This window comes from Chamaea fasciata, unplaced genomic scaffold (assembly GCF_029207755.1).
Source record: "Chamaea fasciata isolate MVZ Bird 193981 ecotype frontalis unplaced genomic scaffold, bChaFas1.0.hap1 SCAF_7, whole genome shotgun sequence".
Lineage (NCBI taxonomy): Eukaryota > Metazoa > Chordata > Aves > Passeriformes > Sylviidae > Chamaea > Chamaea fasciata.
In genome coordinates, this window is record NW_027094092.1 from 1,854,446 (window position 1) to 1,880,652 (window position 26,207).

General features: G+C 44.4%; 2 protein-coding genes across 4 annotated transcripts in view; both read right to left on the reverse strand.

Moving 5' to 3' along the window:
• Positions 1 to 6,206, reverse strand: part of PARVA (parvin alpha) — a 63,031-nt gene extending 56,825 nt beyond the window's left edge. Inside the window, exon 1 of the mRNA XM_066187198.1 lies at positions 5,929 to 6,206. Coding sequence (XP_066043295.1) covers positions 5,929 to 6,064 — 136 coding nt within the window. The 5' untranslated portion in view covers positions 6,065 to 6,206. The remainder of the gene's footprint in view (positions 1 to 5,928) is intronic.
• Positions 6,207 to 12,166: 5,960 nt separating this feature from the next.
• Positions 12,167 to 26,207, reverse strand: part of MICAL2 (microtubule associated monooxygenase, calponin and LIM domain containing 2) — a 116,955-nt gene continuing 102,914 nt past the window's right edge. For all 3 annotated transcript variants that reach the window (XM_066187204.1, XM_066187203.1, XM_066187202.1), the window contains 5 exons: positions 24,403 to 24,495; positions 22,997 to 23,090; positions 17,494 to 17,593; positions 16,242 to 16,315; positions 12,167 to 15,374 (listed from right to left, as the gene is read on the reverse strand). In XM_066187204.1, the coding sequence (XP_066043301.1) occupies positions 15,190 to 15,374; positions 16,242 to 16,315; positions 17,494 to 17,593; positions 22,997 to 23,090; positions 24,403 to 24,495 (546 nt within the window). In that variant the 3' untranslated portion in view covers positions 12,167 to 15,189. The remainder of the gene's footprint in view (positions 15,375 to 16,241; positions 16,316 to 17,493; positions 17,594 to 22,996; positions 23,091 to 24,402; positions 24,496 to 26,207) is intronic.

The window sequence follows — 26,207 nt, forward strand, 5'->3', positions numbered from 1 at the left end:
CCGATGTCACGACAGGTATTTTATGATTTCTGAACACAGCATGCCTGTGATGGCCCACATGATTTCACTGAGAACACTGGAGACATATAAGATCCACCCAGACCCACTTTTAGCCCCCACCTCCCGACTCCTTTTAAAAAACATTTCTGGCATCCAAAACATCCCACAGCAGTAAGTTTCAGAAACTAACCATGCGCAGCCTGGCTCTGTGCTCCCTTCACACACATCCCCTCACTGCATGCATGGCTCCAGGGAGACACCCCCACGGGCTCCTTTGCACACACGAGGTTGGCAGAGCTGTGCTTTGTGCTCATCTCAACACTGGCAGCACAATTCCCAGATTCTGTGCGATCCAAGGCTTTTGCACCTGCTGGGAGGCACTCACGTCAGGCAGGCATGCACACACTCAGCTCTGCCACGACGGCATGACTCTGGATATACACTCAGTAACCTGCGTGGTAAAAAAAAGCTGGCACCTGGGACTCACACCTTCCTGCAGATTTGAGGGGTGTGTGAGACACATGGGCCGGGCGCAACTGGACTGAGCCCTGCGTGATTATTTGGTTGAAACAATTAACTCTTTAGAATAATTTTAGGATTATCTTTCACTTTTGAGATTCAGAAACGCATTCACAGTGTTTTCATGTCTTTCCCTGAACCAACTGGAGCCAGAGGCTATTAAAAAGTGGGGAGGGATGAAGAAAGCCCCACCCAGGCAGAGCTGAACAGCCCCAAGCAGGGCAGAGCTGCCACTCACATCTGTGCCCGGGAGCTGCATCTGCAGGGCCAGCCCCAGAAACAGGTGTGTGCTCAGCTTTCAGAGTCAATTATCTCCCTTTCCTTCCACTGCCACAGCTCTGGCCTCCCTGTCTGGGGAGATATCCCCTGACAACTGGGCCTCAAAGCAGCAAACAACACCGCGGTGCTGGCCTCCTGGAGAGCTTCTCTCCTACCGCACGGGTGCTCGGAAGCCTTGAAGCAGTGAAATGACAACAAACAAAGCAAGTGGACCTCCCCTCTATTTTCTGTTTGTCCACGCTCCTTCCACAGAACAGAAGTATTTCACCTTGCTCCAAGCCAAGTTCTCCCCGGCACACCAAGGACACGGAAATGTGTGGCACAGGACGCAGGGAAAAGGTTCTGAGCACCTTCCAGTTGCTGGGCAGTGAGGCTGGTGGCAAAACACGTCCGTGTCAGACAGCAAAACCAGCTGCCTGGCTACTCTGATGGCACTGGAAGGCCCAGGGTTGACGTACTGATGTGCTGCAGTGAAAGGCAGAACGTGAAAAGCACTGAGAAGCGACAGTCAAGCCTTGCCCATCTCTTCTTTTACGCAGGAGGCACCAAGTGCCATCCTCCAAACACCACTATGAAATCAGCACTCTCATCATCCATGCCACACATTAGCAAACATGACGGTAAGACACAAATCAGTCCTTCCAGCTCCTGTTTATTTTAAATCCAGCATCAGGGAAGAGCAGATAAAGAAAAGCCTGCAGAGCGTTTCAGCCAGCCTAGAATCTCTCACACAAGGAACAGACAAGCACAAACATCTACCGACACAGGAACTAGTCATTTGCAATTGTCGTGCGGTAAGTTGCAGAAACAGGTCCAAAGAAAATGAGTCAATTGACATCTAGCAGAACACTTCTCCTACACCAAGAAATAAATTTGATTCATAGGAAAAGGCCCAGAGCGAGAAGACCAAGGTATGATCTTTCTGTCAGTGAGTCACACAGCAACGCATTTTCCTCATGGATTGCAGAAAGACAAACATTTTACGTAAAACACCTGAAAAGCTTTCATCACCCTACATTTACTCTTACTTTGTATTCTTAGATTTTTCTGATTTCATATCATTCTATAAAATACATGAAGTAAAGATTAAGAAAGTTAAGGTTATTATCAAAACCCACCAGAACTGACAACATTTTACACTGTCTTTCATACTATCCCCTGAGGCACACAGAGAGGCACACTGCCTACTGTGACCCCACATACCAAAATTAAATCAAAACAAGACATGTACACAAAAAGAAGAAACGAGTGGAGGACAGCGGGAAATTCATTCTTTCTCCTGCCCAAATAAACAAGTCAGAAGAGCAGTCAAATTACTGAAATTGATGTCACATCAACTGGAAAACTGACTGAGCCCATACAATTGCTCTCCACCAAATTCACGGGTCCAAGCTGTCTGTTTCCCATCTGCTCCTCTGCAATTTAAGCAATTCTGAACTTCACTCTCAGTTCCCAAATGTGTCACAGCTTTACCAGCATGTCAGGGACCAATTCTTGACAATTCCACTAAGGTAAGCTATGAGGAGGAGCAAATTTTGATAATTAATAAAATTCAAGGAGGACAATCACACATGACCTTACTAAACCCACCATGAAAAATTCATTAGATAAAACAATCCCCCCCCCTCCCCATCTTTTTTTAAAAAGGCCATTCTGTTCTCTTCTTTCTTGTTTAAAGACATGTTTAGTACACAGTCCAGACTACTACAAGGAGCTTACAAAAAATCTAATTTCTGGGGGATTTTTGCTCATATGATGAGCTCCACCATATATCCGAGCTCCTGATAGATAAGGACTGGGATCCTTCATGGGGTGGCCAGTCTTGAAATGCCTTTCAGCAATGAAGGGGATGGAACCTCACTAAAAACCACAAAGAACTTTTGCACGCCGCAGCTCAGTTTGCCGACAGGCCGTCAAACGTTCTAGTCTCAGTTCACAACTCTCTCACTGCCTAGAAAGCTAATCTAATTAATTCCAAACATACTTAGTAATTTGCAATTTTGCTACCTTGACAGAATGTATACTCCATTTAAGGATGCAGCTGCAGATGCTCTCACGGGGAAGACCAAAGCACAATGTTCTCATCTCTGAATTACACCACTGGTGATGAGATGTTACAAATGAAAACCAGACTAAGGCTCTACATGACAGACAACCACATAAACAAACCTGAGCTCCAAATTCCAGGTTTTATCAAATACTCTCCAATATTTAATGGCAGTGTATTTCCCATATTAACACATGTCTTATGGTATGACTAATCCCTGCTTACATTATGTGTGATATCTCAAGTATCTCAGGTTACTCTCTTTGTTTTGGTCAGTAATTGGTGCTCTGATACTGGAAAATTCATTTCACTTGTCCAGACTACCCTCACCCCTTCCACTGGTGGACCTTCTACCATTGGCAAGGACTTTGAAATTCATAGGCAAAGGTTTGCTATATATTTGCTATATACCTAAGCATATAAATTAATGTCAATACTGAAATCCCATTTTATGATGTATTATGAACTATTCTTGCTACACCTAAAACTACATAAACTTTACTCTTCGTCATAAAACCACTTCAGATCCTAAAGGATTTTCATTTGGTGAAGCATTTTGGCACTGGCTCTATTGTTGCAATATACAAAAATGTAATTTTGATAACGATCAAAACACCTGTTGATGACATAAATACAAAACTCAAAGATGTGTAATCAGGTATCACCTACAACAGTTAACTACATATATAGCAGAGATGGTATTGAAGTGTAACCAGCGTAGTCCCTACAAGAGATAAAACATTTTTGCCTTATTAAAAACCACCAATTCTTAGCCCTTGTGGTAAAACTCTGGAGTAAATCAGTACACTTCCATCTTCTGTGTAAAAGCAGAATTTACACCAACTGGAAGACGTGGAATTTTTCACTTGTCCCTCGTTTATCCTGAATTACACTGAACATTTTCCAATACATCCTGTGTGTAAGCAGCTGAATAACCACGTGCACTTCTATGACCAGGACCCCTCTCTATATTCCTATAGAGAATGTACTATAAAACCTGCCACAGGATGGTTAAAGCAGGAAAAAACACCAAGACTCAGATCCTAGATGAACAAGCAATCTGACCTCAGAAATTCCTAGCTAGGCTTCAGAAACACCTGGAGCCCTACTAAAAAAAAAAAAAAAAATTAAAATTTTTTTAAAAAAATCACAACTTTAGATGGAACCTACCTGGGCCACAGCCAGCAAGGAACAGTGCTCGTTAATAGCTTGTAAACTTGAATGTATTTTTAGTAGACAAAAAATTAGGAAGTAATAAAGAGGGCAGGCTTCATAGTAAGGCTGAAGCCACCTGAATGTGTTAAAGCCCATAAATCAATAAACAGGAAGGTAAGATAGAAGGCATTCTATCAATTTCACCTCTATATATGCTTCCACCAGAGAAATGTCACAAATACGCACCCAAGAAAAAGGATACTAAGGTGAATTTAACACAATACGTTTTTATCCATCAGCAAATAACAGTCCTTACAAAGTTAATCAAAAAATCCCAACTCTCTAAACCATTGTTATTTTTTAGACAGACCTTAGAAAATCGAGAAACACAAAAGACAAGGACAACGCAGTTCCAGAATTTCAAAAGGACAGACAATAATAGTGAAATGGCAGGTGCGGGTTTTAATCAATAAATGTAATACATTAAAGTAACCAGAAGTATGATTTCACAGATTACATCTTGTAAGATTGCAAGACTGTGGATAAAAGTAACTGCTGCCTCTAACAGTTTGCTGGAGATTTGTGACTGCAACTATGTGTCACTGAGGAAAAAACATTTAACAGTAAAAACAATAACAACAACAATATACTGGACATACCCAAACTGCCAGAAGTAGGCTCACCTAAAGATCTCTAAACATACCTACAATATAGACTCAACAAGGAAGACTGTTGCTAGATCAATGTTGCTAATAGTCACAAACACTCTAACAGAATAATTTTAAAAGTAGGCAATTGATGGAATTGACACTCTTTACCCTTTCACCAACATCTGGTCCATCTGCAACGACCAGCAAAAGCCAAATAACGTGAGCAGGGTCGCACAACATGGGTTTAATGGAAAAGCAAGGCCGTACATCGCGGAAAGATGACGTGATGGTTACAGAACGAGGAGCTGTGCTCTCCCAAGTTGTGTCATCCTTGTCCCCAGCCCCGGCGCTGCCCTGACACACCGTGTGCCTGCCTTCGGTGCCCGAGCGCACATGAGGAGCAAGGGGCTGCTGAGCCTCATACCCTGCTTCACGCTCACGAGCAATGAATCCTACAATTAACTCATTTTCAAGCAATGGATTTTGCTTGGAAAGCTGTTTAGAAGCGACTGTTACTTGGGGCTCTATTTGCATGGCATTTAAATGAAGTTCAGCTGTGAAAACGCTGGGTGAGCGGGGTTAAATTCCAATTCTCTCTCTCCCGGGATTTCACACAGGCGAATTCGGGGGCTGGGCGGGTATTAATTCACACGTACGGACAAAGAGCCACGCTGCTGCACAAGCTCGGCGTTCTGCCGAGGTTCACTGTGGCCAGGCAGAAGCCTTTCGCTTAGCACAGGGATAACCGCGTTTGGAGCCGCCGAGGACCGACCGAGGCTACGAACAATAAATCCGCGTGTGCGTTGCGCAGAGCGCCGTGCGCTGACCCCAGCGCACACAGCACGCCGCCGGAGCAGCCACACAGGGCCCGAGCAGCGGCTTTTTTGGGTGTCCTCACCCCAGCCGCCGAGGCAAATCCTGCCGGGGGAAAAGCTCTCCCAGGCCTGCGGGGCCCTGCGGGCAGCGCTGCTGCCTTCCCCGGAGCGGCCCCAAACACGGAGATGGACACAGCGGCCGGGAGCGGCCCCGCACACAGACCCCGCACACAGATCCCGCACACAGATGCCGCACACAGGCCCCGGGAGCGGCCCCGGGAGCGGGGCGGCTCCTCCCTCGCCGCTCGCCTGCCCACCCCACCCCGCACGTCGTTCCCCGCCAGCCCCTTCCTCCCGCTCCCCAGAGCCTTTTCCTCTCCCCCTGTCTCCTCCCTCCCTCCCTCCCTCCCCCCCCCCCAGTAAGGTAACTCCCAGGAAATATACAAACCTGTTAATTTCTTACCTTCTTTGGCTTTTTTCCTCCTGGCCAGCGTGCCGCCGAGCTTGCCCAGGAAGGAGTCATCCTTCTTTCTGGAAGGGGGAGATTTCGGGGTGGGGGACTTGGGGGAAGAAGGCGACTTCTGCGGGGAGGTTGCCATGCTGGGCCGGCCGCCGCCGGCGCTGCGGGACGGAGCAGACGGCTCCGAGGCCCCGGTGCCGTGGGAGGCTGTTCCCGGCTCTGAACGGAAGCGGAATTATTTCAAGCATTTGAGGCAGCTCCCTGCTCCGCTCTCCCGGCTCTCCAGCTCCTTCCCTCCCTCCTCCCGCCCTCCCTCCCGCCGGGGAGGGCCCGCTCCCCTCGCTGGGCTCCCGGTGGCCGCGGGCGGTGCGGGAGCCGCGCTCCGCTCCCGCCCGGGGCACGGGCAGCCTTTGGGGGCCCGGGGGCAGCGCCTCGCCGCCTGCTCCATCCTCCGCCCTTGCCCAGGAGCCAGGCGCTTCTGGGGCTGTGACCCAGGGTAGGTGACCAGAGAAGGGTGCCAGGTAACGTGGGTGCCGAAAGGCGAAGGTAGGTGCGGACGCAGCGTCAGGGCTCACGCCGTTCCCTTCATCCTCGCCTACCCCAAGGTGAAGGGCCTGAAGGACAGGAGGGTCGCAGCCGCCAGCAGATGTTTCCACATCCTGTGCGCAGCACCGACAGAAAAACAGAGTCATGGTCAGGGTTGGAAGGGGTCTTATAGATAATCTGGTTTCTAACACACTGCCATGGGCAGGGACACCTTCAATTAGACTTGATTGTTCAAAGCCCCGTTTAGCCTGGCCTTGAATACTTCCAGGGATGGAGTGTCCAGAGCTTCTCAGGAGAGCTTGTTCCAGTGCCTTACCACCCTCCCAATAGAGCTTCTTCGTAATATCTTGTCTAAACCTACACTTCTTCATCTTAAGGCAGTATTTCCCCTTCTTCTGTCACCACCTGCCCTTGCAAGAAGTCCCTCTCCAGCTGTCTTGTAACCCCCCTTTAGGTACTGGAAGGCTGCTAGGTCTCCCTGGGGCGTTCTCCAGGCTGAACAACCCCAACTTTCTCAGGCTGTATTCACGGGAGAGGTGCTTCAGCCCTCTGAGCACCGTGGTGGCGTCCTCTGGACGTGGCTCCATCAAGTTCATCTCTCTTGTGTTGGAGGACCCAGGTCTGGACACAAAAGAGCTAATGAAGAAATAAAGCGTCACTAAACAGTTTCCTGCAGGTTGAAGTCCAGGCTTACTACATACATTTCAGTCTGGGAAACATTTTGCAAAGCTCTTCTGCCTGCAGTTTCCAGCTGTGTCTGTGGTGAGAAGCAGCTGGCATTGTCATATCCACTTCTACAAAACAACTGTCCTAGCCAGATCAGTATGAAAAGCCTGCGGAAGGAAAGGTGACTTAACACGATAGATTGGCCTATACCCACCCTGCTTTGATTTGCAGATGAGCAGCTTAAGGGAGAAGTATGTTTAAAACAGATAATTTGCTGTCACTGGTTCAGGAGGCATCCAGGACTGGAACAGCATTAATGTCATCTGGATGCACTACTTTCACTTACCACTTAATCACTTGATTAACAATTCAGGCAAAAAGCCACACACACTTCATGCAAATATCTAGCTATCCATTAGGCATAATAAGTGAAATGAAATTACCATGAGGATATTTCTAAATCACCTAATAATTGTTGTGTTTTTACAAGCTGGTAACATTGGTTAGCTGATGAGGGGTAGACATCAATGCCTATTTGTTGCATGCAGTTAGTATGTGCCCTGGAGAAAAAAAAACTATTCATCCATCCTGCCATCAGTTATAAGCAGGAATGAGCCCAAGCCTTAGCACAATCCTTTTCTTTCCTCTCTGGTTCATAGCACCAGTTCTGTCTCAGGCTATGAATTTCAGCCTGAATTTCACACATTATTCTCTTTTTACAGAAGTGCTGCTTATACAGTGTATGTATTAGGAGAGGAACAGTTCTGAATCATTTTTAAGAACATAATAAAAGACTGTTTCAAAAGGAGAAATACCACTTTTTAAAATATGCCTGTAAATCTCTGGCATTTACAAACAGAGCAGTGACCCAGCTGAATCTCCATTTGGAGCCAAATGACTATACATGGATGTCAAAATAAGATTTTGCGGGCACAGCAGAAGAGAGAACACTTTGGCAAGCACGAGTGCGCTTGCCTTTGTACCCCTGTGTTTGTGGTAAATACAGAAGGAACAGGCCAGATACCTCTCAAAGAGCAACAGGTACTGGGCTGTGCAGTACAGGGTAGTCAGAATTCAACATGCATTTGCCAAGTCCCTCACAAGACTGTTGAAAAGAGAACCTTTCCTATTTCTCAACACTCGGTATATGTAAATTAATGATAAATACAGCATTACTTATTTAATAGCCTGGTGAACTATGGCAGTCTGACATCACAAGGGAAAAAAATTTAAACGAAACAATGTGTTTAAGATTAACTTTATCAGATCTGGAAACACTAATACTGTGTGCTTTAAGTCATGATGCTAAAGCAACAGCCAGACCCTAAGTTTACAGTTTTGACATGGGGATTTCTTTCAGGATTTATGTGCAGTTCATTGTGTGTAACATTACTGCAGTATTTTTCCAGTTGTGATGTTTCTCTTTGAGGATAGTTACAACATTTTCCCCCTGTATCTTAAATTTAGAATTACATATGCTACCTTTTTTTTTTTTTTCTTTTTATGTAGGAACACATATGAACATATAGCCTTAAATTAATCTTGCATTCATCACAAAAGGCTTTATAGATATACACAAGGTTTAAGTTATGGCAGATATAAGGATGGAGTTTGCTCTGCCCGATATTTGACGGCGGGAACACTTCCAGGATCATGCTCCATGATCCCAGCACAGGACACAGCAGTCGGCAGGCTGCTGTTCAGGCTGGCCCTGCTGCACGTGGCATAGAGAAATGTGGAGCAGACCGTGAGAGCTCTCACCACGCTCCCTGTCAGCGCCTTGTTCGGACAGGTGAGCCAAACATTACATCAAATTAATTGTATCCTGCTCACATATGTGCTTTTGCCAGGCAATAAAAGGTTCCCTCCCCTCCACCCTTCAAATAATTCTTATTCACCTGCATATCTGCCCATGCACAGCTGTTCTTTATTTCTTTAAATATGAGGCTCAGAATGCGCAGGAGCAGAGTTTTACTTTCCCAATGAAACAGAAGAGGCAAGGTATGTAATATCCCAACCATGGGCTAGGCTAGCAAGAAAGAGCAGCCAAGCTGGTTAAGACTGTTTAAGTGCAGTAAATCATTCACTTGCCTTAGAGTATTCCCCTAACATTTTTTTCTCCAGAGCTGTAGCTCTGCTCCAGCCTTTTGACCATTCGGTCATTTAAAGAACGGAAGTGGAATTTTTAAAAGTGATTTCTCAATTTGCTGCTACTGCTGTGCTTGCCTACAGGAACACCCTTTGCTGGCTTCAGGAAGAGGAGAACTAGCCCAAAATCTACACATTTTATTTTCCTAAGCACTTGCAGTCAGCCTTGTGCTGGCTTGCCAGCTCTGTGTGGTGAATTGCTGAACTTGCCCACCCCTCCCGGAGTAATAGTTAACAGCACAGTAAAGGAGCCTGCTGAGCAGAGAAGGTGTTTCCACACCATCTCAATGTGGCTGCATTGGAACAGCAGAAAGCATCAGATCAGGGATGAAAGAGCTCCAAATTTTCATTGCCAACATCACCTAAAACTCACGCTTGAGGATAAATTTCTTTCCATTTCGCAAAATGAGGTTAAAATTGGGCATATTCATATGCTGGAGTTTAAAGCACAGCTATGCTTTCTACTCTAACTTCTTTGGGATAAGAATATTCTGTTTAAGTAATATAACCAAATAACATAGTTTTATAAAAGTAAACAGAGTGTTTCCAAACAGATTCCCAGAACATATGATGAGTTTTTGTTGTGCATCAAGGAACAAAATAGACTAGGATGTGATGAGGAAAAATGTACATGAAGGATAAAAGATAACATACACAGCCACAGAAGTTAATTATTCGAAAGCTTCAGAGGAAAGAAAACGTGTTTAAAACTTTTTGGTAAAATGGGAACATCATCCTGGCATTTACTACTTTTGGTAACATGTTCTTACATCAATTAGTAATTTACAAGAACTGGGCCAAGTTTACTTGCATTTACAACTGTCCTTTCTGAAACATTTTTAAGAAAGCAATCAGTATTATAATTTTTATTTTCTTAATAAGCTTCAGTTGTACCCTTAATTTGGGCCTGTAGTTATGTATAGGTGTTGATGCCTTAAGTTTTAGCTCTCATGGTTTTCAGATTCTGTGCTGCCCAGGGGTGCAGTTCTGAGCCTTATATTCAGTGCTGGTGAGCTCCCTTCACAGAGTAGGGAGACAAAACAAGTCCTTATCCTGCTGAAGACCAAGGACAATTTTAGCCCCAAGAGCACAAACAAGGGTGGGCTGAAGGGAGGAAAAAGAAGGATGGGACCTTATAACCTGAAGCTGGAATTGGACAATTAAACCCCAATATGCAAAGGGGCCAAAACTTATAAAAATGTAAGACCTCGTGACTGGTCAGCCATTGTGTGACCATTTTGGGTCCACGTTGGGTGTAGCCCTGGTCAAGCCCTGTCCTGCCCAAGGTGTGTCCTGGAGGCCTTTCAGTCAATCCCTACTTTATTCTCTAGCTCTGCCCAGTCTCTGTTTCAGGTCAGCCTTCCTAAGGCATCAGTGTGTTACACGAATATTCCAACAAGAACAATACTGGCATGCAGGGCCATCAGGTCTCTTCATAGTTCATTAGAAGCAACAGAAGAAACCACGGTTTTTTTTTTCATAAACATCAGGCAAAGAGATCTGGGTGAAATCCAGCAAATACCTTGCCCATCATGAGGTATTTGCCAGAACCCAGGCTCGTGAGATGTGGCTGCCACATCTGAAAACGGAAGGAGCAGTATTTGCATGCTTCCATGGCAAACCCATTGTGCTAAACCATGCCAAAACCCAGCAGGGTCAGCTCTAGATCTTAACAGAAGCTAAGTCATAAAAGATATACAGTCTCCAATCTGCTACGCCACATCCTGTTACTTGCTGGAGCAAGGAAGAAAACAGTGTATCTTCCTGGAAAAGGAGTACTAAACTAATGCGAAGTCTTAGTTGAAATCAGACGTGCATTGGGCTACAAAGAAGTTTCAGGGCAAAAGACCTCTACATTTGTCTCCTGTGGTCAAACAGACTAAAAATCAGTGACGTGTCCCTTTACCTTGGAGGCAAATAGATTGGTCTTGATTCAAACAAGTGATTTACAAAATTGTTTTCCTGAGCTTTTTATAGAACCACAGAGTTGCTTAAGTTTGAGCAGACCTTTAAGATCAAGTCCAGCCATTACCCAGTACTGCCAAATCCACCACTAAACCATGTCCCTAAGCACCAACTGAGTTTCTTTAGTCCTGTGATCTTTCGAACGGGGAACAAGGAGGGTGTGTGCACACAGTGCGCTTAGAAGAGCCTCAGTAAATTCCTGTGGTGGCATTTCTACCCTGCTCCTAAGCCAGAAAAGTCCACAAGGTGGAAGGGAAATGACATGACATTTAAAAGGAAAATCTCAGTTCAAAGATGCCAGAAATTACCTTGACCTCTGAAGAGAAGCAGCTGTCCATCTGTCCTGTGAGGAGGAGAGACCTACCAATCAGTCCAGAGTCATTGAGCAGGGGACAATTGTGCTGGCCCCAGGCTTGCTTATCCTCTTCCCTCCTCTGGGCAGCACAGTGTCTTGGTCAGTAAGACTCTCCCACTGCTAGAAAGCAACAAAACCAGATGACCTAATAGAGGTAAAGTTAGTGGCATTTGAAAATTGACAACTAATTGACAATTAAGATTTTGATCACCATTTGATCAACACTTTTCCTTCGAGTCTTCAAGGAGCTGTTATCATTTGTGTCAAGCCCAAGGAAACCAGCTGGTAAATTTCCGTGTAAGCATGTGTAAAAGTTGTTGGTCTCCTGGGGTTTGTAATCTCTGCTGTTAAAGATGCCCCCTAACCTCAGAGTGTTGTTATTTGAGCTAAAAAAGGAATCTGTGCACTGCAAGAGGCTGCGATTTACTTACCAGTACATGAGTTCAGAAGATGGTTTAATTTCTTACCTATAGATCTGTCATCATCACACATTGTTGTGCTGTAGGTGTCAGTGGAGAGAAATTTCTACGGAAATGATTCGGGGACTTCAAAGAGTAAAGACAGAATTTTATTCTTTCAAATAGAAAATTTCTCACGACCAGCCCATTTGGACACACTCAGCACATCCCAGCACATCACATTATACCCCGAAATGACAGTGCCATGAACTTAAAAATGAACAAATCTATTATAAATTAGTGAGCCATGTAACAGAGAAAATTGAGCAGCAAGAAAACTGACAACCAAACCAGTGTTTGAATACATTTCTAGTACAAGCCGACCATATGAAACTGACCTGTGAACAGTGCACGTAGCTTTTCTCTTTTTTTTTATTTTTTTTAACCCCCTTCTCTACTCTCACAATACACAAAGACCTGCTTTAAATGACTTAGGAGTTTATGATTTTCTAAATCACTTGCACGGTTTGTTTCTGGATCTAATCTTGTGAGGTACTTAATATCAGGCAGGGCAGCAGTAGCCTGACAGGTTTTTCCACCCAAGAGCAGACAGTTTTGGGTGGAGCATGTGTAACAACCACAGGGCATGCAGAAAAGCGTTTCTTTAGCAAAGGATATTTTTGATGTCCATAAAGTTCTGATGGCCCTCAGCTTCCGTGGACTCTGATACTCCCAAGAATGTGAATCTTTGGAGCTAAAGGGAAAGCACCCTTTGGAGTTTGGTTTCATAGCTGAACAGGTATCTGCTGCAAACTGAAATCTCAGGCTTTATTTGCAACAGCAACACCACTGTGAATGGACTTCTTAATTGCAAAAGTGGGGTGAAAACCCCGATCTTTGATATAACTGGAGATTTCTGCAGAATCCTCCAAAGCACTAAGAATTTTGCTTTCAAACTTTTTAAAAATACCTTGAAATTCTTAGACTGTCTTTTTCTACAGGACTGCGTGAGGCAGGACTGGGGACAGTGATAAAACCCAGAAATTTTCTCCCCAAAACTGGAAATACCAGCAGATCTCAACAGAGAAAATTAAAATATTCATTGCTGCTCTGCCTCTCCTACTTTGTGTCAGTCTTAAGTAATAGAGTTGGTTTAAAAAACCAATGACTGCAATCCATCTCAGTAAAAATGTCATCTGAAGATCAGGTATGCTTAGCCTAAGAATGAGAGGGGGAAAAAGAAGCCTGGTGGTTTTTTTGGAACACATTTAAAGATTCTCCCATGTCTTTTCACTGTGGTGAAAGACAAATTATATGTTAAAGCCCTGAATGGCGTGTTTTAAGGGCATCCCTTCAAGTTACAGTCACTGAGAACATTGTTTAGAATCTTAATTCATATTTGATTGCTAATTATTTACCAGATCTATAAAGGTGTCTACTCTACAATGCACAGCTTTGCTGTACACAGCTGTTAGAAATACACATTTTTCCATCAAAATCAGAGACAACAGCCAAACTGTAAAATGTAACCTGATGCTCTTACCCTCTCTAAACAGTCCAATAAATAAATATAAATAAATATTGCAGAGCAATAGTATAAAGCTTGCACCGACAGAGGTATATTATTTAAGTGTGGCCAATAGCAAAAACTTGCTTTTACCTTTAGAAAGGGTATTTCAAATTTCGTGCAACAGAGAAGAAAAAAAAAAAAAACCCAAACAAAAACCAAAATCCCCTGAAGACAACTCATAAATTATTGTGATAGGTTCCAGTGTGTCTTTTACTTTACCAGTACTCACCAAAAGGTTTTCCAGATTAAAGCTTTTTTAACAGGAGTGCTTCTATCTTTGGCTGTACCATAGGCAGATGCTGCAAATTAGCACCATTCACAAAACAATGAGAACATCAAATCTTCTCAGAGCACGAGGTAAAATGATATTAAAAAAAAAAACCAAAACAACCAAAAAACAAAACAAACCAATCTTTCAGTTTCCCCTTTGTTTTTTCCAGTTTGAAAATCTAGTGCATCACGCATAAAGTCGGGAATATTACCAATCTTAAATTGCAGAATTATCTCAGATTTAAGACGTTACTTAAATGGGGAGAATTTCTGCACCCTGTTTTGCCAATATCTACAAATGCATGTACATAAAAGATAGGAGATGGTCCCTTTAAGCAAAAAATATGCATGTATTCTCAAGCAGCAAGATAAATGTGATTTAAATACACTCACAATATTTTCTATCAAATGTTGATATTAAAAACTCAACATTTTTTTCCAGTCTTTTTATGGGATTATTCTCGGGGAAGTCTTTAATTGCTATACCATTCATCACACCCAACAATACAATTTTTGACGTATTTTATGCAGAAATTGTAAAGTTTGTCATAGTTAAGTCTGCCCTATAAATATCAGTTGGGTCTGAATTACTATTTTTAAATTATCTTTTATCTTGTTTTAAAGACCTTAGTCTCTGATATACAGAAACTTTTTTTGAGCATGTAACAGCTGTAAGGGTAGTCACCCCTTTGATAATCCCTTACCATTTTACAAAATGCAGGGATTTAATATTGCTTTAACTTCTTGTTCAAAAACACACAGTGCAATAAAACTGGTAAATACCTGAAAAATTAACTTCTGACATTGCATTTACAGTAGTTTTAGTAAGTGCTTATATGTAGTCATTAGTCAAACGACTCTTCCTCCACCAGAAATAAAGACTAACCCTATTTTTATGAGATGCTTCTTTTCTGACTTTTCCATAGTTGACCATGGCTTGGCTGTGCCAAAATATTAACAAAGCCACAGAGAGATTCAGACAAACAGATGGAAAGTAAGGCTGTCTCAGAAATGCTAAATGATGTCATCATGTTCCTCAGAAACTCTACTCTCAGCATTAAAATAAAATTCCAAGAGAACAATGGAGCTCTGATTTCCCTTTCACAGACCCTGGTGCCCATCAGACAGGCAAGTTCAGTCCAGATCTGTATCCCAGAGATCCTTTGAGCTGACAGTGAAATGCCTGTCTCTGGTATAAGCAAAAGAACTGCTTTAAAGCTTCTGATAACAAAATGACGTGTTTCCCAAATAAGCTGATTTTAAATTCGAACTCCTTCATTTTCGAGGAGATTGCATCTCCGTGACAGGGAATGCTGCTGAAGGGATGTTTATTTGCACGTGGCTGTTTAAATCCTGCTCAGCTGATGACCTGTAGATAATATGAGGCTTTCGAAGTGCTGGTCTTCTGCTCTTTCTCTCACTCTCTGCTCTTCCAAGGCACATACGAGTCTGTCCCTTTCTTCAACCACTTTCATCATCTCGGTAAAAATTTCATCCTCCTCGTTCAGATCCATCTCATCCTTAAGGCTGTCTGAAAGGTCACAAAAAAGAGCTTAAGAACCAGATCACTGTCTGCACTTTAGCTGTTAGTGTGCAGCTTGAATTATCATTATAGTCAATGACAAATGTAGTCAATAGCAGTTGGTATTGTTAAAGTCACAGTTCAGGGAAATTTTCTCCTGGATTTGGGCCATTTGATGTTGACCATTAGGATTCCTAGGGTCTAAGAGTAGATCTTTTAACAAAATTTAGACTAGAAGGGGTAGAGAAAGCACTACTTAACGACAGAAGCAATTAAGCCGTAGTTTAAATATAAACTCCCAACATGAAATGTAGTACCTGTAAGAAAATGGAAAGCATTTTTCAGAAAACGTACTGAAAACTGCCGTCACTTGCAATCCACATGCCTAGAACACAACAGGAGATTTTGTGGTACTCGGTGCTATGGAACCACTCTTCTCCCGGCATTGCTCCTCCCCGTGCTCCTTTTCAAATCCCAAACGAAAGGACAAGGCCGAGCTGTAATCCCAAGTACCTCAAAGCAGTCCCAAAGCACTGGGGTAACCAGCAATGCTGCACAAGAGCAGACAACCTCTTCTGTCTAAGTGACTGAAGAAGTTACTTTCCATTGCTGTCCACCATCCGCTGGACACTGCTGCCTGCGGAGCACAGGTAGTGCAGGTACACGTGCAGTGCTTCTGATCCGGGTCAGTGTAGAACTGGGCAGGTCAGCTCAGCTGTCTTCACCAGGAGTCACACCAGAAGACCTCACATTTTTCTGGCTGAGCTGAGCTCAGAGGGAGCACAGGAGCCTCAGCCACCCTGGTTCTTCTTGGAGCAAAGAGGGTTGGCACGGTCTGTCCCTGTGGGCTGGAGCACACTGTCCCCTCTGACTTACCATCAATGGCCATTTTCTCTCTCAGCTTTTGTTCCAGCCTGCTTTGGTGGTCCTCCAATTCTAGCTCTTGGGCTCTGGGTGCAGCAAAAAGTATGTTAAAGAAGCAGCTTTTTTTTCAGTGAAGACATACATGTTAATATGATCTCAATTACAAGATTCTGCGTTCTGTTCATCCAGTATTTTCTTGTGGGCTGCCAACACTAAAAGGTTTGCCTGTGCCAACATCTCCAGAGCAGCTCCCGAAGTGCCACTGCCACCTTTTACATGGTGTATGGGGTTAAACTCCCCCATACACGGCAGTGCTTGAAGCTTTGAACCATCTGCGCTTTGCTGGTGGCACCCACAGTGTGATGCTGAATGGGGCTGAATCCACACATGAAGGGCCTCACCAGGAGGCAAAGGATTGAACACATCAACACGGTCCAGACAACAACATTTTGTGTCCTGCAGCACTAAAAACAGCCCGCTGTTGCCTTTTTATCTCACAGGCAGCGTGAGAAGAAAGCACTGCTACCACAGCACCCCGTGACAAGGAGAGGGGCCAGAAAGGCTCAGCCCCCAGCACAGCTGGGGAGAAACTGGGGTACTGTCGGAGCTCAGGGCTGGGCTGAGTGATAAGGAAATGATAAATGGCAGTGAGCAGCCTGCAGAGGTGGGAAATCCAGGGGTGAGTGAGGACTGCTGAGGCTCCCATCGCCTTCCCACATTGCCCACAAATAGTGGAGAAAATAGCGGAGAGTCACCTCTGCCTGTCTCCAGTGTGTTTGCAGGGAGGAAAAGTGAGGGAGCTACAGCAAACATTGCTTCCATCAGCCACAACAGTGGCATCTGAGGTGGGTTTTATTTGCTTCTTTTGTTGGTGCACCTGCTTGTTTCGTGGCTGTAGTGAATTTCTAGATCTTTTGTTCCTATGTCCAATAAAAACAGATGAATTTGTCAGACTATTTTTGTTCCCAGGAGAAGGTGCCCTGGTGTTCATTAGACCCACATTATGTGAAGGCAGAGCATCTCTATGCCACGTTGGTTCAGAGCATCATACAGAATTGAAATGTTTGAACCACGTGAGAGGGAAGGATGAGGGGGCCTCAGCTGCAAATCTGATGCTCAAAACAGGTTGTAGCTACTCTGGATTTTGTTCCTCAGCTGTCTCAAACGCAGCATGCAGGAAGGTAATCAGGTGTGTTGTGAGTACATTTTTTTCCCTCTCCCCCCCCCCCCCCCATTTTTAATACTAAAGCTTGTCCTTACTTACATAATCAGGAGCTCAGACTCATAACGCATTAATTTATTCTTCTCCATGACCAGCTCAAACCATTCATGTAGCATCTGATTTTCGTCCTTTGTGCCTGAATCTGTGTGAAATAGGAGACTTCAGTGTGCTTTACTTTCCAATGCTTTTGCCAACTAAGTTCTCCTTCAATAGTCCTCCTGTGGAAGCCTACATGACTTCAAATGGAGATAGTTTTGCTCTATGCAACTTACCCCAGTAATGGCTGAATACAGCAGGTGTGACATCTTTGTCTATTTTTGGTTGACAGTTGTGGCTTATTGCAGCTAAAGATGCACTGGATTTTAAAACACTTTTCTCCTAATTTTTTTTTTTCTTTTCAAATAATCACATAGACTTTAATGAGCACTATTTCTGTCTCTTAGCTCTGCCTTTGGTACGATAGCGTCTCCGTTGAAACTGGGCTTCAGAGCTGAACTGTGTCTAAGTGGATATTCCATTAACACCACCAGCCTTCAGGATGCACACACTGGCAAGCAGCAACTCAATCCCTGCTTCCAGTGGACATCAGAAGCAAATTTCCCTTCACTTGTCAACCGGCCTCCAAATCTGCATCTGCTTTGAATGACAAGTCTATGATTACTGGGTGGTTTTATAACACTTTGGGCCAGGGCATCACCGCTAGACAGCCTTTCTCCCAAAAAGCTCACAGCTTGGCTCTGCCTTGCTGAAGAAAAGGGTGGATCTCTTTCATCGGGTAAGGACCTTTACTCTCCTAAAATACCATCTGTACAAAACTCTTTGGCAATGAAGAACCCCTGGGTGTTTTCAAGTAGCAAGTCAGAGCACCTATGTATTTCTTTTCCTTGCTGTCCTTTTTAACATCCTCATGACTTCACATTTTCCATTCATTTTTTTTTTCCTGGAAAAAAAGCCAACCCACCTCCCTTTGATGCACTGTTAGAGTGATGGAACTGTCAACACACCTCCCACATCTGTTCTGCCCCTTCCTGCCTGCTGCCACAAAAGGGTGATCACCTGTGGGAAGCAAATATCTTACACTGCTCCAGGCTGAGGCTACTATCCAAGTGACACACTGGCACCTTCAGAAACATAAAGCCACCAGCCAACCCGCGCTCCTGCCCCAGCCCGTGGTATTTGCACTCCCCACCGCACCTTGAAGCAGAGATAGCCAGATTTAGGAGGAAACAAAAGGAGTACTGCCAGCAGGCAGGGAAACAAGCTCTCTCCTCCTCAGTCCTTCCACCACAATGCTAGATAACCAAGAATAAAATCCCCACAAACCAGCCTGGCGGTTTTCTGTGGATGGAAGGTTATATGATTTCTCCTACTTTAAGAGGAACTACACCTTTATTTTATATGACTGAGAGCACTGAAACTTAACCCAAAAGGTCTCAGTTTAAAGCTCCAGAGACGGCAATTATGAGAGTATCATTAAACTAGATTACCAAGGGGACAGACAGCCAGAGTCCTGGGCAGTTCAGCAGTGTTTTTGATGCCTTTCTGTTGTCATTTTGAAACGTGCTTCGTTTTTTGCCCCAGGAGTTACCCTCTTGTCTCTACAGCTTCAGCTGCCCCTCAGTCTAAGGTCAGAGCCAGGGTTTGACTCCACTCAAAAGCAGCAGTTTAAAGCCCATCTCCTTGGGGCAGCAGCGATGCCACCCAGTGAATCCTTTTGGCCGCCTTCCTGAGCCGAGGGGACTAGCTGGGTGTTTGGGATCACCAGCCCCTTCGCATGCCTTTCCCAAACACCACCACCCCAGGGAACCCGGGGCACCTCCTGCCAGCATCAGAGGAGTTCCCTGGGCCCCACACCAAGGACAGGAGTCACGCTGCAATGAGTGCAGTCTGCAGTTTGTCATCGGGACTTGACCCCAACTGGACGTTACCACAAAACAGGAGGACAAAACCACGGCAGAAGGCAGAGCAATCTCTCTTCAATTCCTGCCTGATTCCATTAAAACTTGGCCGTCATGGATGCGTTCCTGTGGGCTCTTCCCGGTCAACAAGAGGTGATAAAAGGCGTCTTCTCAGAGTGACTGCAGGAGCGGTCCTTGCTGGAACGTGCCCGTTTCTCAATTCAGGGATGCAGCATTAGTATTCAGAGCCTTAGGTCTTTGTATGCCGCCATAAGAAACGGTGGCGTCATCAAAATTTGATCGATTTTACTGTCAGTAAAAACACTGCCGTCGCTGTAACGCGTAAGTGCAGCACAGACACAAAAGGTTACTGTTCCATCTTCGTTGTATCCTTGTTTAGGCAAAAAACATTCCTTCGTTTAACTTTTCCTCTTTACACTTTAAAAGCTCTGTATCTCTAATAAAAGACTGCCTATCGTAGGTTGATGGAGGTAAGCAAAGATAATGCACTTTGCAAAAAAACATTCATTTTCGCAAAATCCTCAGTGCAAGATGAAATAAAAGTAGCTCTTGTTTTCCTCCTCCTCCATCCCACAGAATGCCCCCTAAGTGTTCCCCGGGACATTTTTCCCGTGAGCTTTTCAAATGTTTGTTACTACCGATGTTAATACTTATTTGAGCCTGATGGAGTGCTTGGTGCCTTCCAAGGGCAGGACGAGCCAAAGAAGCATTTTGGATAATGCAGATTTTGACAGGTCTTTTTTATAGGTTAGAGGGAAAACAGTTTGTGAGCTCGTTTTGTGAGCCATGTTGGCTTTTCCCTACAGCATTCCTAAAGCCAACCTTTCCTCCTAGTTTACCTGAGGCTCCGCTGACTGACATCCATTTGAAAGACAGACATTCTTCTAATTACATCACAGGTATTTCTATTTCCATCACTTTTGAGGGAATTGTATAGGCTGTGGAGGAGTATTTACTGAACACTCCTCTCAAAAGCTGAACCTTCTGCTCTCCAGATTGATGCTTCACACCTTTCAGTCATCACACAGTAAAGGGATGATAGCCAATTTGCACCTTTTTAGGTGCAGTTAAAACTCCTATTCCTTATTTCTACAGGCTTGCAGCTGATTTCTTTTGACTATGTTGGAAATTCCGAGACACCTCAGATAGGTTTTTTTGTGGAATCAAAAACTGGCTACAACATGTGCAGATGTCTGTTCACCTTCCAAAGCACGGAGACGTTTCTTAACGTTCCCTCACTGCAGGTTTTCTTCTTTACCATCATTGTTCATGACTTGTTTAGTCAACTGAGCCCTTATGCTAATTTCAGTGGAAAACGTGTTTTGAGATTTTTATTTCTGTATTTTCTTGTAGGCAGAAGCTCTCCATAAGCCTTCACAAATGTCAGTGGAAAACAAAGCAACGGGACAGCAGTGATTTGTTATTTGGTGTTTTGAAGCAGAATAAAGGAAATAACGAAAATAGAAAAAATCATTCATAGGACCGGTATTATTTCTTCTCATCTTTTTCAGACTTTTTTCAGGGAGTCGTTTTTTGGGTTGTTTTTTTTTTTTTCCCTCATGCATGAATTGTTGTCACTACAATTAGGAGATCATCAAAACCTCATTTTGCTCATCAGTCTTCATGGCAGTTGTTTCGCACCCACGCATGTTCTCTTCTAATTCAGTTGAGGAGCTAATGAATAACTCCCCTCTAACAAAGAGGCCATTCATCCCAGGCTTACAGAATTATTAGAGGAGAGTTGCGTAAATGTCACTGAAGACTGGTGTTTGCAGGCCTGCCTCTAAATTTGGTTATTCACAACCTTTGCAGCTCAATATTATTGCTGAACTGTGATCGTTTTCTAATTACCTTAATAATACCTATTAAATCACTTGAATTGCATAAGCGCAGACCTGCTTAAATACAACTTAACCTAATAAACACTGGTCATTCATTAAACAATAATGTTCATTATTTTTAGGAAGCTTGAAGAGAATATTAAACTCACCAATTCCTGCATCATTACGCATATGTTATTACGAGCAACAAAGCACTCACATTTAGTCGGGGAAACTCATGGCTTCGTGCTTTTGCACCAGGAGAGTTATTGAGAGGCAGTAACATCCTACATTTCAGTATCTGCCCTATTTGTAACTGGCCACCTACACACAAACAATCAACAGGGAGGAAAAAAACCAGTGCTTTCACCTTAATGAGGGCAATCCAATTACCAGGGATGGTAAGAGAATGAGAAGCATCGATCTCTTGGCAGACAGCCTTCTTTAGGAAATGCGGTTGTCAAAACAGCAACAACAAGAAGTGGCTCTAGGCCATTTATCCTGTGCCTATCCCGAGAGCTAGAAGCTTCTTGTCCCTCTGTATTTTGAGGTTTCCAGAAAACAACCACCGTTATACAAATCAGAAGAAAAAAGCTTAACTCTCCAAATTCTCACAGCCTTTTTAGCAAGATTTTCTCATGGGTGGCAAGGGGGGGGCTGTTTGATGAAGGGTTATGATTTCCTTTAAGAAAAAGAGATGATAAAATTTTAAATAAAATTTGGAATAGACTGACATGATCAGTTCTAGGAGATTAGTTAATAAATATGAAAGGTTGGGCAAATGCTCTCCTGCTGAGCTGATTAGTGCAGTGTCAGAATAGGGGTGAGAGCTGCTATGAAATATGGCATTAAAAAGGCCAGCACGGAGGGGTCGGACTGAATTGCCTGGTTAAGACAACAACAGGATCAGGTGCCAAAACATATCTGCGTTTTCTGTGTTGTGCAACTGCCTGTCAGGGAAACACAGGGCTCAGTTTTCTGAAGCTGAGGTAAATAAAGACCCGTTTGCATTCAGGCTGTCAGTCCCTTCAGCACGGACCCACAGCCCCCTCTGAAGTCCCTTGGGGGCACGGTTCACACTCCCATCCCCATTCTGAGCCTGGCGGGAGACCCTGGGTGTCCTGCCCCTCTGCCTCACCCCGTGTGTGCTGGGGAGCAGTGCCAAGGCTGGCCAGGGGCAGGATGCCACAACCCTGGGTGCTTGGAAGTGTTGGCTCGGGTGAGGGGAAACCTTGCCCCTGGCTGGGGCCGGGGTGACACCCCTGTCCCCTTCTGCCCACTGGGGGAAAAGCTGTGCTGTTGGGGCCCCTGTGTGTGCCTGCAGGCTGCTGTTGCTATAGCGTGGCCACTGGCTCTAATCATATTAATGGCATTTCACACTCCAGGAAAGTCATTAAGGACTCCCGTTACTAGGCACGGGCTGCTGCTGGCTTGGTAACTGAGATACAGCTCCTGGAAACCTCACTGGTTCCCTCCACAAGATGAAATTAAATTCAGGATGGGACTTAAATATTTAAAAAAAAAAAAAAAAAAAGGTGTGAAGGGGTGGTGTTGGGGGAAATGTAAATTCAGGTTCAATAGCGTTGTCAATAATTCCACATCTGTGATGACCAACAGAAAATTTGCTCAAGGTGCTTGAGCTAACAGAGAGTTTGAGGAAAAGGTTTATCAATCATTTTTGTCCTGCCAGTTAACGTTCCTTTTCAGATTTTGCACCAAACTATTTCCATGACAACCATTAAAACCCTCTGCTGTGGAACAGGTTAAAAACCCCACCACGAAACAAGGGAACTCTGCTTTGTGTACCTGCTTCTCCTCTTAGTTCTCTCTCCAGTTGGACACCAAATTTCTCCAGAGCTCTTTGTCTTTCCTCCAGTTCTTCTAGCTGGCGCTGGACTGCCTGCAAAAATGTAACGACAGAAAAGCTACAGACACAGCTTCAAAACTCAGAGACAAAAGATGGTCTCAGTGCTTAGAGAAACAGCCTGGGAAGGTCTTGGAGGAGTCGTGGCTCTTGCCAGCTCCTTGAGTGTACCAGGCACCTAAGCAATTTAAATATACCACTAGGTGTCCATCACAATTTTATGTGAGTATCACGGGCACCAAAGGAACCTCAGGGTTTTTTCTGAGTTTTATCTCTCCCATAGTAAAAAAAAAAAGAGATCATAACGTTTCTGTGTTTCACAAGGCGTAAAAAATCGCTACTTTCATATTCAGAGACATCTATTCAGAAATATTACATTAGTAAAGCTCATCTAAGTAGGGAAGGTTTACAGCTGGAAAGCTCTGCTAGCTATTTTATTGTCCATGGGATTTTGTTTGGTTTGCTTTCATATTTCATCAGCTTTTGACCCGGAAAGAAAAGGCTCTAATAGCTAAGATGTGACAATTCAGTGGCACTTCAGGAAGGATTTCTACATCCATTGTCCATTCCCTTCGAAATAAGATTTTTGGAGGTGTGGTGGGGATAAAAAGCATGAAACACCTTAAAGGGTTGAAATGTCAAAGACATATGCTCAGCAGTTCCCATTTCAGGCTGTGTTAGGGCATTCCAAGCCAAGCCCTCAGCAACAGCCAAACAAATATGAAAGATCATTGAAAAAGTTTGGACTTGATTGTTTCCACAAAGCATTAAAATAGGAGTAGTCATGTGTGTACCTAATGTTACCTTGAGATAATTTACAATTCTCAGATAAAAACTAAGAGATAGCTTCTCTTCCTTGGTATTAAACAGGATACATCTGAGATCAAATTGTGCAGAAGTGCATTTACAAATCTTAAAACTCCAATTGGAAATAATACTAATAATACACCAGTAAAGTCCAGAGCTTCCCTAGCATTTTCTGAAGAGCAGGGGACCGTATGAAATGAAGTGACTTTCTTTTCATTAAGAAGCAAAAATGACTCGTTGTTGTGGCAGGGAGAGAACAAAAGCCGTCCCTGTATTTTTGCCTCCCCCTGTAATGCACAGAGGTAATGACTGCGTTTCTTACATTCTACGGGGTTGATGTTATTTCCCCTTTCTACCTCTTCCCCTCTTCCCTTCTCTTATTGTCAGTCACTCTTCCCTCTTGTTCTTCATGCCCATTTACAAAACTCTGATGGCAGTTATGATGATCTCCAGGGACTGACATGGAGCCTGTTTGGGGTACCCCCACACCCACAAGTCACTCTTGGGAGGCAAAGGGGACATCTTCGAGCTACATTCTCACCTGTGCTTTGTGAAGCCTCTTCAACTCCTCTTGTTTAATCAACTGCTTTGTCTCCTTCTCCAGCTTCCTTCTCTTTCTGATAGCCCTTTTTGCCTGTAAAAGACACGGAGGGGAAGAAAAAGGCAATCAAAGCATAGGTATGCCCTCGCAGCTTTCCTCAAAGCTCCCCCAGCACGACGGAGCTCCCCCCAGTTGAGGCTGGGACTGACCCCTGGGGACAGTCTGACCCCATCCCCTGCCCAGAGCAGGGGGAGCTACTGCAGGGTGCTCGGGGCGAAAGGGAAACACCCATGTAGGAACATTTACATGCATTTGCTGTGCGTGTAAATGTTCCTACATCATCATAAATCATTACAAGCTCCTAAGGCAACCCTAAGTGAGTGTCAATAAAACGTTTCCAAATCACAGAGCTGACTGCGAGCAACACCCCACTATACACGGGCTGGGGAAAGCACCAGTTTTAGGAAATCCAACTCATTTCCAATGGTAGAGCTAGAAAGTGGTAAATTCACATCATGGGACACTACCTGAAGCCCTAGGAAACCTTCCCTAATGCCATTTCTCTGGTGCATTACAGAGATTTTTGCTTTTCCCCAGGGCACTTGCTGCTGTCAGGAGACCAGGACAGCACATGCTGCAGGGCTGGGCAGGGAATCACCTGCCACTGCCCCATCTTGCCTTTGACCCAAGCTGTCCTCAAGTGCTTCAAGGCTGCGGTGTTCCCATTCTTGAAGAGGCAGGATACATGAGCACCACAGACTGCACAATTAAAGGAAGCCACTAAAATTTTTCCCACCGAGTTTCGCCAGGTTCAGATGGTGGCACTGACAAAACAGCAGCCAGAACTGCCACGAAAAGGGATGGAAGGAGGCAGCTGAAAGAAGTACACCGAGTGGGGAAGGTGCATCGGAACTGCTGGTGCCCACGTGCAACAGCTGAGCCTTCTTCCCACTTCTGGCAGCTTCCCTGGAGCTCTGCCTTCTCCCTGCCTGGTCCTGCCCTCCCTGTGGCTGCCTGAACTGCTGGGGGTTGCTTCTATCCAGTTTGCTCCCATGTCTCCCTTCTTCTCTCTATTTTATTTAAACCCTCTTTAATACATCATAACGTTATTGTACTATAGATTGTCTTTCCTGTGACAGGAAAGATGAATGAAGAATCCTGCCATCCCAGCAGATCCTGACACAGAGCCACTGGGGACAAGTGCTGCCATTGCTGTGCTTTGGTTCCTCTGTTTCCATTCGAAGTCCCACTCAGCTTTCACATTTTTCAGTGTTTTTCAGTGCTTTGTGTTCCTTCCTCTTCCCCCCCCATCCCCAAAGGCAGCAAATCAAAAGGCCACCTCATACTATTAATTACATTTACTGATAATCTGCACAGGAAAGAGATAAACACATTTCTGAGGAGCTGTTCAGACAATGAGTGCTGTGTTTCAGAGCTGGGTATGAAGGATTCAGGGTGCTGTTTCAGGGTACAGGGCCTGGGTGTGACTTTATCCTAATCAGCACAAGTGTGTGAGCCACAAACAGACTGTTTTCCAGGCAACCTGCCTGCAGCACTTCTCAAATCAATCTGTATTTCCCCAAAGGAAATCTGCATCTGTTTGGTTTACTTTTTTCAACAGTTTGCTTGTTGGGCCACATATTAAGGCAGCTCAAGGATCAGCTTCAAAGTGGTTTCAGTGAAACGTGTCTGTTTGTCAAATTAGGACCTCCCCTGTCAGCACTGGCGTAACCTGGGGGAATTGAAGATCCAAAGAGGTAAAAGAAATGTTGATGTTCATCTGCCTTAATGTATTTTCTCTCCTT